This window comes from Carcharhinus amblyrhynchos, chromosome 17 (genome assembly GCF_965287045.1).
Source record: "Carcharhinus amblyrhynchos chromosome 17, sCarAmb.v2.hapA, whole genome shotgun sequence".
NCBI classification, from domain to species: Eukaryota; Metazoa; Chordata; class Chondrichthyes; order Carcharhiniformes; family Carcharhinidae; genus Carcharhinus; species Carcharhinus amblyrhynchos.
In genome coordinates this window covers 2,444,069-2,456,698 of record NC_137340.1, presented here as the reverse complement: position 1 = coordinate 2,456,698, position 12,630 = coordinate 2,444,069, and the positions used below count along the sequence as shown (strand labels likewise).

At 43.5% G+C, this 12,630-nt stretch overlaps 1 protein-coding gene across 1 annotated transcript; it reads right to left on the bottom strand.

Annotated features, from left to right (window-relative positions):
* Nucleotides 1-5,669: 5,669 nt before the first annotated feature.
* LOC145354165 (neuropeptide Y receptor type 4-2-like) lies at nucleotides 5,670-8,519 on the bottom strand. Its single transcript, XM_080205239.1, has 2 exons — nucleotides 8,428-8,519; nucleotides 5,670-7,956 (listed from the first exon to the last, which is right to left on the bottom strand). Exon 2 carries the CDS (start codon nucleotides 7,835-7,837, stop codon nucleotides 6,728-6,730), a length of 1,110 nt encoding a protein of 369 aa, XP_080061365.1. The 5' UTR covers nucleotides 7,838-7,956; nucleotides 8,428-8,519; the 3' UTR covers nucleotides 5,670-6,727.
* Nucleotides 8,520-12,630: the final 4,111 nt, after the last annotated feature.

Sequence of the window (12,630 nt, the reverse complement as noted above, 5' to 3'; positions counted from 1 at the left end):
TATAAGATCACCCCTAAACCTTCTACGCTCCAGAGAAAAAAGTCCCAGTCTATCCAGCCTCTCTTTATAACTCAAACCATCAAGTCCCGGTAGCATCCTAGTAAATCTTTTCTGCACTCTTTCTAGTTTAATAATATCCATTCTATAATAGGGTGGCCAGAACTGTATGCAGTATTCCAAGTGCGGCCTCACCAATGTCTTGTACAACTTCAACAAGTCATCCCAATTCCTGTTTTCAATGTTCTGACCAATGAAACCAAGCATGCTGAATGCCTTCTTCACCACTCTGTCCACCTGTGACTCCACTTTCAAAGAGCTATGAAGGTGCACCCCTAGATCTCTTTGTCCTGTAACTCTCCCCAGTACCCTACCACTAACTGAGTAAGTCCTGCCCTGGTTTGATCTACCAAAATGCATCACCATTTATCTAAATTAAACTCCATCTGCCATTCGTCAGCCCACTGGCCCAATTGATCAAGATCCTGTTGCAATCCAAGATAATTTTCTTCACTGTCCGCTATGCCACCAATCTTGGCGTCGTCTGCAAACTTACTAACCATGCCTCCTATAATCTCACCCAAATCATTAATATAAATGACAAATAACAGTGGACCCAGCAGTGATCCCTGAGGCACGTCACTGGTCAAAGACTTCCAGTTTGAAAAACAACCCTCTACAATGACCCTCTGTCTTCTGTCAAGAAACCAATTTTAGCTACCTCACCCTGGATCCCATGAGATTTAACTTTATGCAACAACTTACCATGCAGTATCTTGTCAAAGGCCTTGCTAAAGCCCATGTAGACAACATCAACTGCACTGCCCTCATCCACCTTCTCGGTTCCCCTTCAAAAAACTCAAATTTGAGACATGATTTTCCACTCACAAAGCTATGCTGACTGTCCCTAATCAGTCCTTGCATCTCTAAATGCCCATAGATCTTGTCTCTCAAAATACCTTCCAATAACTTACCCATCACCAATGTGATGCTCACTGGCCTGTAGTTCCCAGGCTTTTCCCTGCAGCCCTTTTTAAACAAAGGCACAATATTTGCCACCCTCCAATCTTCAGGCACCTCACTCATGACTATTGTTGATTTGCGTCGTCAATGGAGACGGGAGAGGTTCGGAAGATTGGAGGATTGTGGATGTAGTTCCTATTTTCAAGAAAGGGAACAGAGATAGCCCGGGAAATTACCGACCGGTGAGTCTGACCTCAGTGGTTGGTAAGCTGATCGAGAGGCTTCTGAGGGACAAGATTTACGAGCATTTGGAGAGGTTTGACATGATCAGAAATAGTCAGCATGGATTTGTCAAGGGCAGGTCGTGCCTTACGAGCCTAGTTGAGTTCTTCGATAATGTGACTGAACACATTGACGAAGGAAGTGCCGTGGACGTGGTGTACATGGACTTCAGCAAGACGTTTGATAAGGTCCCCCATGCAAGACTTCTTGAGAAGGTGAGAGGGCATGGGATCCAAGGGCCTTTGGCCTTGTGGATCCAGAACTGGCTTGCCTGCAGAAGGCAAAGAGTGGTTGCGGATGGGTCTTTTTCTGCATGGAGGTCGGTCACCAGTGGAGTGCCCCAGGGATCTGTTCTAGGCGAATGGGATGCTGGCCTTCATAGCGAAGGGGATTGAATATAAAAGTAGGGAGGTCTTGCTGCAGCTGTATAGGGCATTGGTGAGGCCGCAACTGGAGTACTGTGTGCATTTTTGGGCGCCACACCTGCGCAAAGATATTTTGGCCTTGGAGGGAGTGCAGAGGAGGTTTACTAGGCTGATACCGGAGTTGAAAGGGTTGAGCTATGAGGAGAGGCTGAATAAACTGGGCTTGTACTCGTTAGAGTTTAGAAGAATGAGAGGAGATCTCATTGAAACGTATAAGATGATGAATGGGATGGATAGGATAGAGGTGGAAAGACTCTTCCCGCTCAAAAAAGACAATAGGACTAGGGGGCACAGCCTCAAGATAAAAGGGGGGCGGTTTAGAACGGAGTTGAGGAGGAACTTCTTCACTCAAAGGGTGGTGAATCTCTGGAATTCTCTGCCCGTTGAAGTGGTGGAGGCTGCCTCGCTAAATATTTTTAAGACGCGGGTTGATGGGATTTTGATAGGAGAGGGGATTAAGGGTTATGGGGAGAGGGCGGGAAAGTGGAACTGAGCAGCGACAGATCAGCCATGATCTTATTGAATGGCGGGGCAGGCTCGAAGGGCTGGATGGCCTACTCCTGCTCCTATTTCTTATGTTCTTATGACCCTTGCTGTTTGTCATTTTCATAAATGACCTAGATGAGGAAGTGGAGGGATGGGTAAGTAAGTTCACTGATGACACAAAGGTCGGTGGTGTTGTGGATGGTCTGGAAGGATGTCAAAAGTTGCAGCAGGACATAAATAGGATGCAGGACTGGGCAGAGAAGTGGCAGATGGACTTCAACGCGGATAAATGTGTAGTCGTCCATTTTGGCAGAACCAACGGGATGAACGAGTACACTATCAAGGGCAGGAGTCTTAGTAGTGTTGAAGAGCAGAAGGATCTTGGGGTCCGGGTCCACAGGACTCTTAAATCGGCCTCGCAGGTGGAGTATGTGGTCAAGAAGGCGTATGGTGTACTGGCCTTCATTAATCAAGGGATTGAGTTTAGGATTCGGGAGGTAATGCTGCAACTTTATAAGACCCTTGTCAGGCCTCATTTGGAGTACTGTGCGCAGTTCTGGTTGCCTCACTATAGGAAGGACGTAGAAGCTATTGAAAGGGTACAGAGGAGATTTACAAGGATGTTGCCTGGACTGAGAGGCATGCCCTATGAAGTTAGGTTGAGGGAGCTGGGACTCTTTTCCCTGGAGAGACGAAGGTTGAGAGGCGACCTGATAGAAGTTTATAAAATGTTGAGAGGAATAGATAGGGTGGATTCTCAGAGGCTATTTCCCCGGGTTGAAATGGTCGCTACGAGAGGACACAGGTTTAAGGTGCGGGGAGGAAAGTACAGAAGTGATGTTAGGGGTAAGTTTTTCACTCAGAGGGTGGTGAGTGAATGGAATCGGCTGCCGTCAGTGGTGGTGGAGGCGAACTCGCTGGGGTCTTTTAAAAGACTTCTGGATGAGTATATGGGGTTTAATGGGATTGGGGGTTATAGATAGGTCTATAGATTGGTAGGTGTTGATGTGATCAGCGCAACTCGTGGGCTGAAGGGCCTGTTTGTGCTGTAGTGTTCTATGTTCTATGTTCAAATATCTCGGCTAGGGGACCCGCAATGTCCTCCCTAGCCTCCCATAATATCCTGGGATACACTTCATTCCCAGGGATTTATCTACCTTGATGCACTTTAAGACTTCCAGCACCTCTTTCTCTGTAATATGTGCACTCCTCAAGACATCACTATTTATTTCCTCAAGTTCCCTAACATCCATGCTTTTCTCAACAGTAAATACTGATGAGAAATATTCATTTAGGATCTCACCCATCTCTTGTGGATCACAGATGACCTTAACAGGCCCTACTCTCTCCCTTGTTACTCTTTTGCCCTTTATGTATTTGTAGAAGCTCTTTGGATTTTCCTTTGCCTTATCTGCCAAAACAATCTTGTGTCCCCTTTTTACCCTTCTGATTTCTCTCAACTCTACTCCTACAGAATCTGTGATAGCATCTGTTTCCTGGAACATTGAGCTGTCATTTACAAACTTTAGAATTGTCCACTTCACACCAAGATTTAGATCACTAACATACATCTAGTAAAGCAAAGATCCCAATACCGATCCCCTGGGAAACATCAATATTACTGTTCTTATGTCACTCAATCCGGTAGCATTATTATTTACCTTGTCTTTTCCACCACTCCTATGTCTGTTGTTATGATATCTGGCTCTTTATCTGATGTTCCCAATTTACACTGAATGCAATTCCATTTCAGGAACACATTTCAAATGGAATTTTAATTCAATCTGATCAAAGGACATTTCTGTTTTCCGAGGTAACTGTTATACTTTCTGCATTTTTATAAGATATGAAATGTATCTTTAACTGAAAAATAATCGGTTAACAGCTAATTCAGAAAGTTGAAAAAACACCTTCAAAACCAGAGGACTTACAGCTTCTTTCAAACTATCATACAAAACAATGTTTGAAAACTATCTTTCCTTAACAAACAATTGATCAAATTTGGGAAATTGGAGAAAATGGCCAGTTGAAACAATACAGAGTCCAAACAGAATGGAAATGAGTGAGCTTGTTTAAACTCAAAATGCTGGAAATTCTCAGCAAGTCTGGCAACATCTGTGGAGAGAGAAATAGAGCTAAGGTTTCAGGTCGATAACCTTCCCCCTTTCTGATCCTGCAGTGGGACACTTCACAGTGAGACGGGGGAGTGCCACTGACTAACACCTTCTGCTGCTTCGACCTGGTCAAGAGTGCGTCTTATTAAACTACCCTTTGACCACATTCCATTTTCACACAGGCTTAGTAACTGGGGGAATCAGGAATTCATTGCCCGGCTGTGTCTGTTCTGGTTTCTGTTTTAACTGATAATAGTTTTCCGCTCTATTCTAAATCATTAAATTAAAAAAAAAAGCCCTACCACCTCTCAGCCTTACCCTCTCACTGTAAATGTTTCATATCCAATGAATAATTGTTGTTTTAAGGTTGGTAGTGATTTCTGCAAAACAAGAATGCACTTGCAGCCAGTGAGGTGACTATCCAGCAGCTTTGTATTGGCTAGGATTAACTCCTGACCCTTTTCATTTCCCACCATAGGAAATCAGACCGTTTTACACATCAGGCTAAGATGTATAATGACTTTGGTCAATAGCCATTCCAGGGGTAGGTAGGATACAGTTATATAAAATAAAGACAGAGCAATGGATAAGCTCAGCTGGTCTGTGGAGAGAGAAACAGTTAATATTTTGAGTTCAATATGAAACTCACCACAGATATTGCCAGATCTGCTGAGTATTTCCAGCACTTTCTGTTCTTGTTTCTGATTACCAGCACCGACAGTATTTTCTTTTGATTATAATTATATGTAAAAATGGTTAACAATAAAGCAGAAACTAACAAACACATCCTTCATTTGCTTAAGTTGTGATTTGTAGAGTATCCTATGTTAGGAATTGCAATTCCCCTTCAAAAAATACACTTCCCTACAACTGTGAACCATGTGATATTTTTAACAGGATTGTTGTGTAATACAGATATTCATCATGAACAGGCATCTTAATCACAGTCCTCCTGTTTTCAGACGAGAAACCTGAGTTATACCCGTGCAGTAATACCCTTTTCACCATCCCAAATCTTACAGAAAGGTTTGTGAAGTGAATCTCCTGTCTCAGATCCTAACTCACACCAAGTCCTATGCACTCTGGTTCACTATGGTTGCTGTTCCACTGAAACCTCCATTTTCAAACTGTCAAACTTCTCCATGGCTTCATCCCTTTCTCTCTCTGTAACCTACTCCAGCTCCCATCTTTCACACCTCTGCATTCTTTTACATCTAGCCCGTTTACAACCCCAATTCAGCTGCCAAAATCCTAAACTATGGAATTCCCCCTCCCCTCCTCCCCACCTCTCAGGTAGCCCCCCCTCCCCCTCACATACACACACCTCTTTGCCTGTTCCCCACTCCACCCACACACAGACTTCTTCGCAGCCCCCCCTCCCCCTCGCATCGCCTGTTGAAGCAACTTCTGGTAACCTGAGCTAAAAGTTGTTGTTTTCGGCTCTGTCTCAGTATTGGGTCTGATTACAGGATCTCTCTGAAGGGTTTTGATTACAAAGTGAATGGCGCTACTTTATCGCGAGTTGTGTAATTTTAGTGGGGGTATTTATATTGAAGCAGTTCCCAGACAGACAAGGTCGCTGCTGTGGGAGACGCTCCCTCGGGAACAATTCCAGTTGAATTTCCACCTCTCAACTGGAGCTGTCCTTGCGGCAAAAAACATTCCATCGTTTCATCTAACTCCGAGAAAGGTGAAGTTAATTTAACTCCTTGTTGGACTCACGTATCTAAGGAACCAGTCAAAGGCGACTCCAAATATTCAACTTTGTTTTAAAACTTTAAGAAAATATTTCTTCCAGTGAATTGCTGGTGTTTTCTCTCCCTCGGCAGCTGAAAGCCACACCGATCCCGATGGGCCGAATGTCTAAGATTCGGTTCTTGTTAAAGAAGTTGTCTGTGTCAAACATTTGTTGAAATACATTTACCGGTTTATTAGGTTCGATCAGAAAAGAGCCGCTGGTTAAAGTTAGATTCCCTCAAAGACAATAATCCAAAATACACTGAATGATTTTACAATGAAGGGATATTGGATAGAAATGTGAAGGTCAGGATTGTACCCTTCCATTGGAGACTTTCACATAATAAGCAAAGCGATGATGGCGAGAGTTCGGCTGATAAATAAATAATCACATTTCACTAAATGGAATTTTAATAGCAACTGAATATAACTGAATATTATTGTGAGGTAACCTCACAATACGCTTAGGATCTGGCACAATCTAAAAGCGATGCAGTTTATGTTAGAATATAATTAAAAACTGGAGGGTGGTATGTAATTTCTGTTAACATGCAGTTGTTGTAAGAGTGATACTGAGCACATTCCCATAGTTGTAAAAGTAACTGAAGAGGATCTAACAGTGAAGCGGGCAGTGATAAATAAATTCTTTATCTGAGAGTCTGAAGCATTTTCCTTCTGTCTGTACACTCCCCTGTATTTATCGGGATATTCTCCAATTGCCAGTCACATGTTGTTCCTGCAGTTGAACCGCAGGGATGTTTTGGAGAGCTCTGTGTTCATGGTGGACAATGGGAAGTGTTCATTGTCTTGCTGCCTGCCCCACTGACAGTGCACCATGATGGCACGCAGCTCTTTCTTGAAGTTATTGTTGAGGAAGCCGTAGATGATGGGGTTGATGCAAGTGGAAGTCATTCCTGTCAGATGGCAGAGGGAAAAGATGAGGTTGTGGTGGCAATGCATCACTGCTTCCAAATCCCAGTCTGCAATTGCATTAAATACATGCAGCGGTAACCAGCAGACAGCAAACCCCAGCACCAGGAACCCCAGCATCAGGGTTATCCTCCTGCTGTTTATCAGTTTGCGGTTATCTTCATAGGCTCTGTCTGAGAGCTCTCTCCTCACCCTCAGCTTCCTGTATATCCTGTAGTAACATACAGCTATAAAGGCCAGCGGTGCACAGTACTGGAAAGCCAAGAGCCATGTGGTGTAGACCAGTTTGTCCTGCCTGGATGGCCAGGACTCTGTGCAAATAGCTTCATTAAACAGCGGTGCAATGGGGACAGGAAAGTCTCGGAAAGGTTCGTCTGTTAAAACATAAAAAATCAGAAAGGGCAAGGAAATGGAACAGGCCAGAGTCCAGATCAGCAGCACTGTCAGATAGGCTTGCGGTACACTCGGTTTCCAACCAGTGGGGTTTATAATGAGCTGATGTCTTTCTAAAGCAATCATCACCAGGGATAAAATAGACACAGTCACTGACATACATTGGATAAAGGGGACCATCTTGCACAAGACTTCACCAAAAACCCAATAGTCCATCAGGGTGTAAACTATTGTAAAAGGGAGACAGAATAGACAGATGATTATGTCGGAGAAGGATAGGTTAGCGATGAGGATGTTGGTCACATTCCGCTTCTCCTGCCTGCTTATCACACAAATTAAACTAATGTTTCCGAGTAACCCAACCGCCAGCACGGCACAGTAACAAGTCACCAGGAAGATAGTGAGGGTCGCTGAGCTGGGACAGGGATTTCCAAGGTCAGGAATGATCCAGCCTGAAGTATTGAAGGGGATGGAGAGGTTTGGAGATTGCAGAATGGGATGATATTCCATGACTTGTCCACAGATAGCTCACTGGCAGCTTGGGAGGCTGGAGAACCTGTCTATCATTCTGAAACTGCCCCAAAGTGATGAGAAGCTGGCCTATGGACAGCAGGGCCGGTAAAACAAACCTGTGGGAGGCAAAATCAACGTGGATGCAGTTAATTTGCAGTTTAGATTTATTCCGTGAGAGACCCTTAACCTCCATCTCATACTCTGACACTACTCCCGCATACAGTGCATTCTCAGGCAGTGGTAAACCGAAATGTTAAAAAAAAACCTTGTTAGAACATGGTTACTTATTTACCACTTATCTTAATTGCTCCAGGTAATAACTACTGTATCTAGTCACTAGCCTGATAAAGACAGCAGCATCTGATTGTATAGGATCCACTTTTCATAACTGTCTCTTAGCTACACACAAATCACAATCACATACAAACAGAAAAATCACACATACAATCACAAAATCACACATACAATCACAAAATCACACATACAATCACATTCACGGAAAATCACACAGAATCTCACAAAATCGCGCACACAAATACACACATAATCATACTCTCACACACATACTCAAACCTTCGTCACCTTACCTGGTCCAGTTTAGGATTGGGAAGTCACAATATTCCACTCCTTTTGACAGAAGCTGCTCTGTGTAGAGGACGTGCTGTCTTAGAAAGGACTGTCTCTGCATGAGACGCTGTTTGAATAGTCTTCAATCAATATTCTCGCTTTAATATGTGGGAAGAACCCCCAATGCGATCAGTCGCTAAACACCACCGCCCTCTTCTGGGGGAGGAAGTTAGAAAATGATTTCAACCTGATTGGAAAATCGGTCATTCCGCAGACAGAAGCCTCCCCACAAGTTACTAACTCCATCCTGCTGAATTGAATCGTTTGCCGGTTCTTCATTCTTTCCAAATGCCGACAACGAACTTCTGTAACTGAGTATAAACTGTTTGGTATCTTCACCCAGTCGATTTTCCCCTTTAGGAAATGTGTTGAAACCGTGTTAGGAAACGCTTCTTCTTTTTGGAGTGAGACTTACACCTGGAATCTGCTTCAGTGATGTTCCAGGCTGAACCGAAGTGCAATTGTGCATTTTGCAGACTCTGTGGAAACCTATTGAGACGATTTGGTCTATTTGATTTCTTAAATGAAGGTTTCTTCTGCGTACCACCTGGAATATTGTGTGCAGTTTTTCTCCCCACCTACGAAAGGATATATTTGCCCTAGAAGGAGTGCAGTGGAAGGTCACCAGGGTTGGTGAGACTGTCCTTTGAAGAAAGTTAGTTCTACTGGGCCAGTATTCATTAGAGTTTAGAAGGATGAGAGGGGACCTGATTGAAATGTATAAAATTCTAGCAGACTAGAATCTTCAGGGAATTTGTTTTCTCTGGTTGGTTCTTTCATCAGGTGAGTGAGCCTGAAACTTCGAAAGCTAGTGCCAAATAAACCTGTTGGGCTTTAACCTGGTGTTGTGAGACTTCCTACTGTGTTTACCCCAGTCCAACACCAGCACCTTCCACATCATTGAGAATCTAGAACCAAAGGACACAGACTCAGGATACAGGATAGACCATTTGTGACTGAAATGAGGAAATATTTCTTCACTTTTGTGTTTTTTTTGGTGAACCTGTGGAATTCTCTATCACAGAAGACTGTGGAGGCAAAAATCACTGAATATATTCAAAATATATATGTATGTATATATAGATTTTAATTGCATTAAGGAATGAGGAGAAAACAGAAACAGCATTCAGATTGAGGATCAGGAACAGGCTCAAAGGGCCAATTGGCCTAGTCCTGGTTTCTATGTTAATGTGAAAAACTGTAAACATGTAAACTTGCTTTTAAAGTTGTTGGATAAAAGCCTTTAACAATGATGAATTATTGATTAGTCAACCCAGCCTCTAGGTATTTATTAACCAAGAATAGTGTATTGTAGATGTAGGAAATCTACAATAAAAATAGAAAATGTCAGAAACGGTCAGGCAACAAGAACTGTAACGTAGGTTTCCTCCGGGTGCTCCAGTTTCCTCCCACAGTCCAAAGATGTGCAGGTTGGTGGATTGGCCATCTTAGTATCAGGATTAGTGGGGTAAATAAAGAACAAAGAACAACACAGCACGGGAAACAGGCCCTTCGGCCCAACGAGCCAGCACCGCCTTTTTAACATTGAGTCCCCCCTCCACCCATGACCCTTGTCTATGCTTATGGCACTCCACATTGAGGGAAGACTAATTTAGGGACAATTTATTACACCAATCAGCCTAAGAGCACATCTTTGGGGTGTGGGAGGAAACTGGAGCACCCGGAGAAAACCCACGCAAGCACGGAGAGAATGCGCAAACTCCCACAAACACCGGTCCAAATCCATGTGTCTGCACAGCAAACAGTGATAGTCACTGAGCTGTCGTGTTGCCCAGCATCTGGTCCAGTTTAAGTGTACACTATACATGGAGTTGCAGGGATAGGAATATTATTTGCCAGTACGTAATAATAGAACATAGAACATAGAACACTACAGCACAAACAGGCCCTTCGGCCCACGAGTTGCGCCGATCACATCAACACCTACCAACCTACAGACCTATCTATAACCCTCAATCTCATTAAACCCCATATACTCAACCAGAAGTCTTTTAAAAGACCCCAGCGAGTTCACCTCCACCACCACTGACGGCAGCCGATTCCATTCACTCACCACCCTCTGAGTGAAAAACTTACCCCTAACATCACTTCTGAACTTCCCTCCTTGCACCTTAAATCTGTGTCCTCTCGTAGCAACCATTTCAAACCGGGGAAATAGCCTCTGAGAGTCCACCCTATCTATTCCTCTCAACATTTTGTAAACTTTTATCAGGTCGCCTCTCAACCTTCATCTCTCCAGGGAAAAGAGTCCCAGCTCCCTCAACCTAACTTCATAAGGCATGCCTCCCAGTCCAGGCAACATCCTTGTAAATCTCCTCTGTACCCTCTCAATAGCTTCTACATCTTTCCTATAGTGAGGCGACCAGAACTGCGCACAATATTCTAAATGAGGCCTGACAAGGGTCTTATAAAGTTGCAGCATTACCTCCCGACTCCTAAACTCAATCCCTCGATTAATGAAGGCCAGTACACCATACGCCTTCTTGACCACCTCCTCCACCTGCGAGGCCGATTTAAGAGTCCTGTGGACCCGGACCCCTAGATCCTTCTGCTCTTCAACACTACTCAGACTTCTGCCCTTGATAGTGTACTCGTTCATCCCGTTAGTTCTGCCAAAATGGACGACTACACATTTATCCGCGTTGAAGTCCATCTGCCACTTCTCCGCCCAGTCCTGCATCCTATTTATGTCCTGCTGCAACTTTTGCCATCCTTCCAGACCATCCACAACACCACCGACCTTAGTGTCATCAGCAAAGTTACTTACCCATCCCTCCACTTCCTCATCCAGGTCATTTATGAAAATGACAAACAACAAGGGTCCCAGAACAGATCCTTGAGGCACTCCGCTGGTGACTGACCTCCATTCAGAAAAAGCCCCATCCACAACCACTCTCTGCCTTCTGCAGGCAAGCCAATTCTGGATCCACAAGGCCAAAGGCCCTTGGATCCCATGCCCTCTCACCTTCTCAAGAAGTCTTGCGTGGGGGACCTTATCAAACGCCTTGCTGAAGTCCATGTACACTACGTCCACGGCACTTCCTTCGTCAATGTGTTCAGTCACATAATGAAATTGTTCTACATAAGATGTCCAGTTCTTGGGTTCTTCCCCAAATAAGGCAATGGTAATAAGCTTTCCCACCAATTTGTTCTGCGTTACTGGGTTCTGCACAGGTTCAGGAGCTTCCCTTGATAACAAATGGTCTAGTTTTATTTTTTTTTCAGTGAGCCAATGTAACAACAAGCTCGATGTAATGCAAGGAAGGTCTATTTGTCATTATCTCCATGCCTTAAACTATGCACATGGCAAGCTCTGCATTGAGACCTCCTCACATTGCTTCAACTTTACTTTTTGGTAGGGGATTTTCTTTCTGTTCCACTACGAAACCGGTCTGATGCAAAGTGGGATCATTTTCTTTTCCTTGTTGCTAATTTTCTTTTTATCCTGCTGTAAATATCACACTTGAGAATAAAGTGGAGGTACATGCTTATTGCATTCAACAAAGTAGGGTTAGAGAAGTTGTACAAAGGTTTAAATTAGACTGACTAAAAACCCATTAAGCAGCCAATGATATCACAAACTAAATATATGACTAGACTTAGTGATAGCACAACACTTGTTCAAAATTCATTCACGGAATATGGGCATTGCTGTGGATCTGGAGTCACATGTAAGCCAAACTAGGGAAGGATGGCAGATTACCTTCCCCAAAAGAAATTATTGAACCACATGGGTTTTTACAATTTCATGATCATTAGAGTTTTAATTCCAGATATTTATTAAATTCAAATTTCACCATCTACCATGTAATATTTGAACCCAGATCCCCAGACCATTACCCTAGTTCTCTGGATTACTAGGCCAGCAACAATACCACTACCTCCGCCGATCATATCTATCCAAATATATAACTGTAAATTAGAAAGTGCAGATGTACAAATGGAGTTAGTCACTGTAAGCTTACAGATCCAGCAAGAATTAGAAAGACAAATGAAATTTTAGCCTTTTTTGCAAGAGGATTTGAATACGCGAGTAAAGATGGTTTGGTTAGACTGAACCTGGAATACTGTGTGCAGTTTTGATTACTTTACCTTGGGGAGGATAATATTGCTATAACCAGGTCCTTTGAGTTGAGGATTGG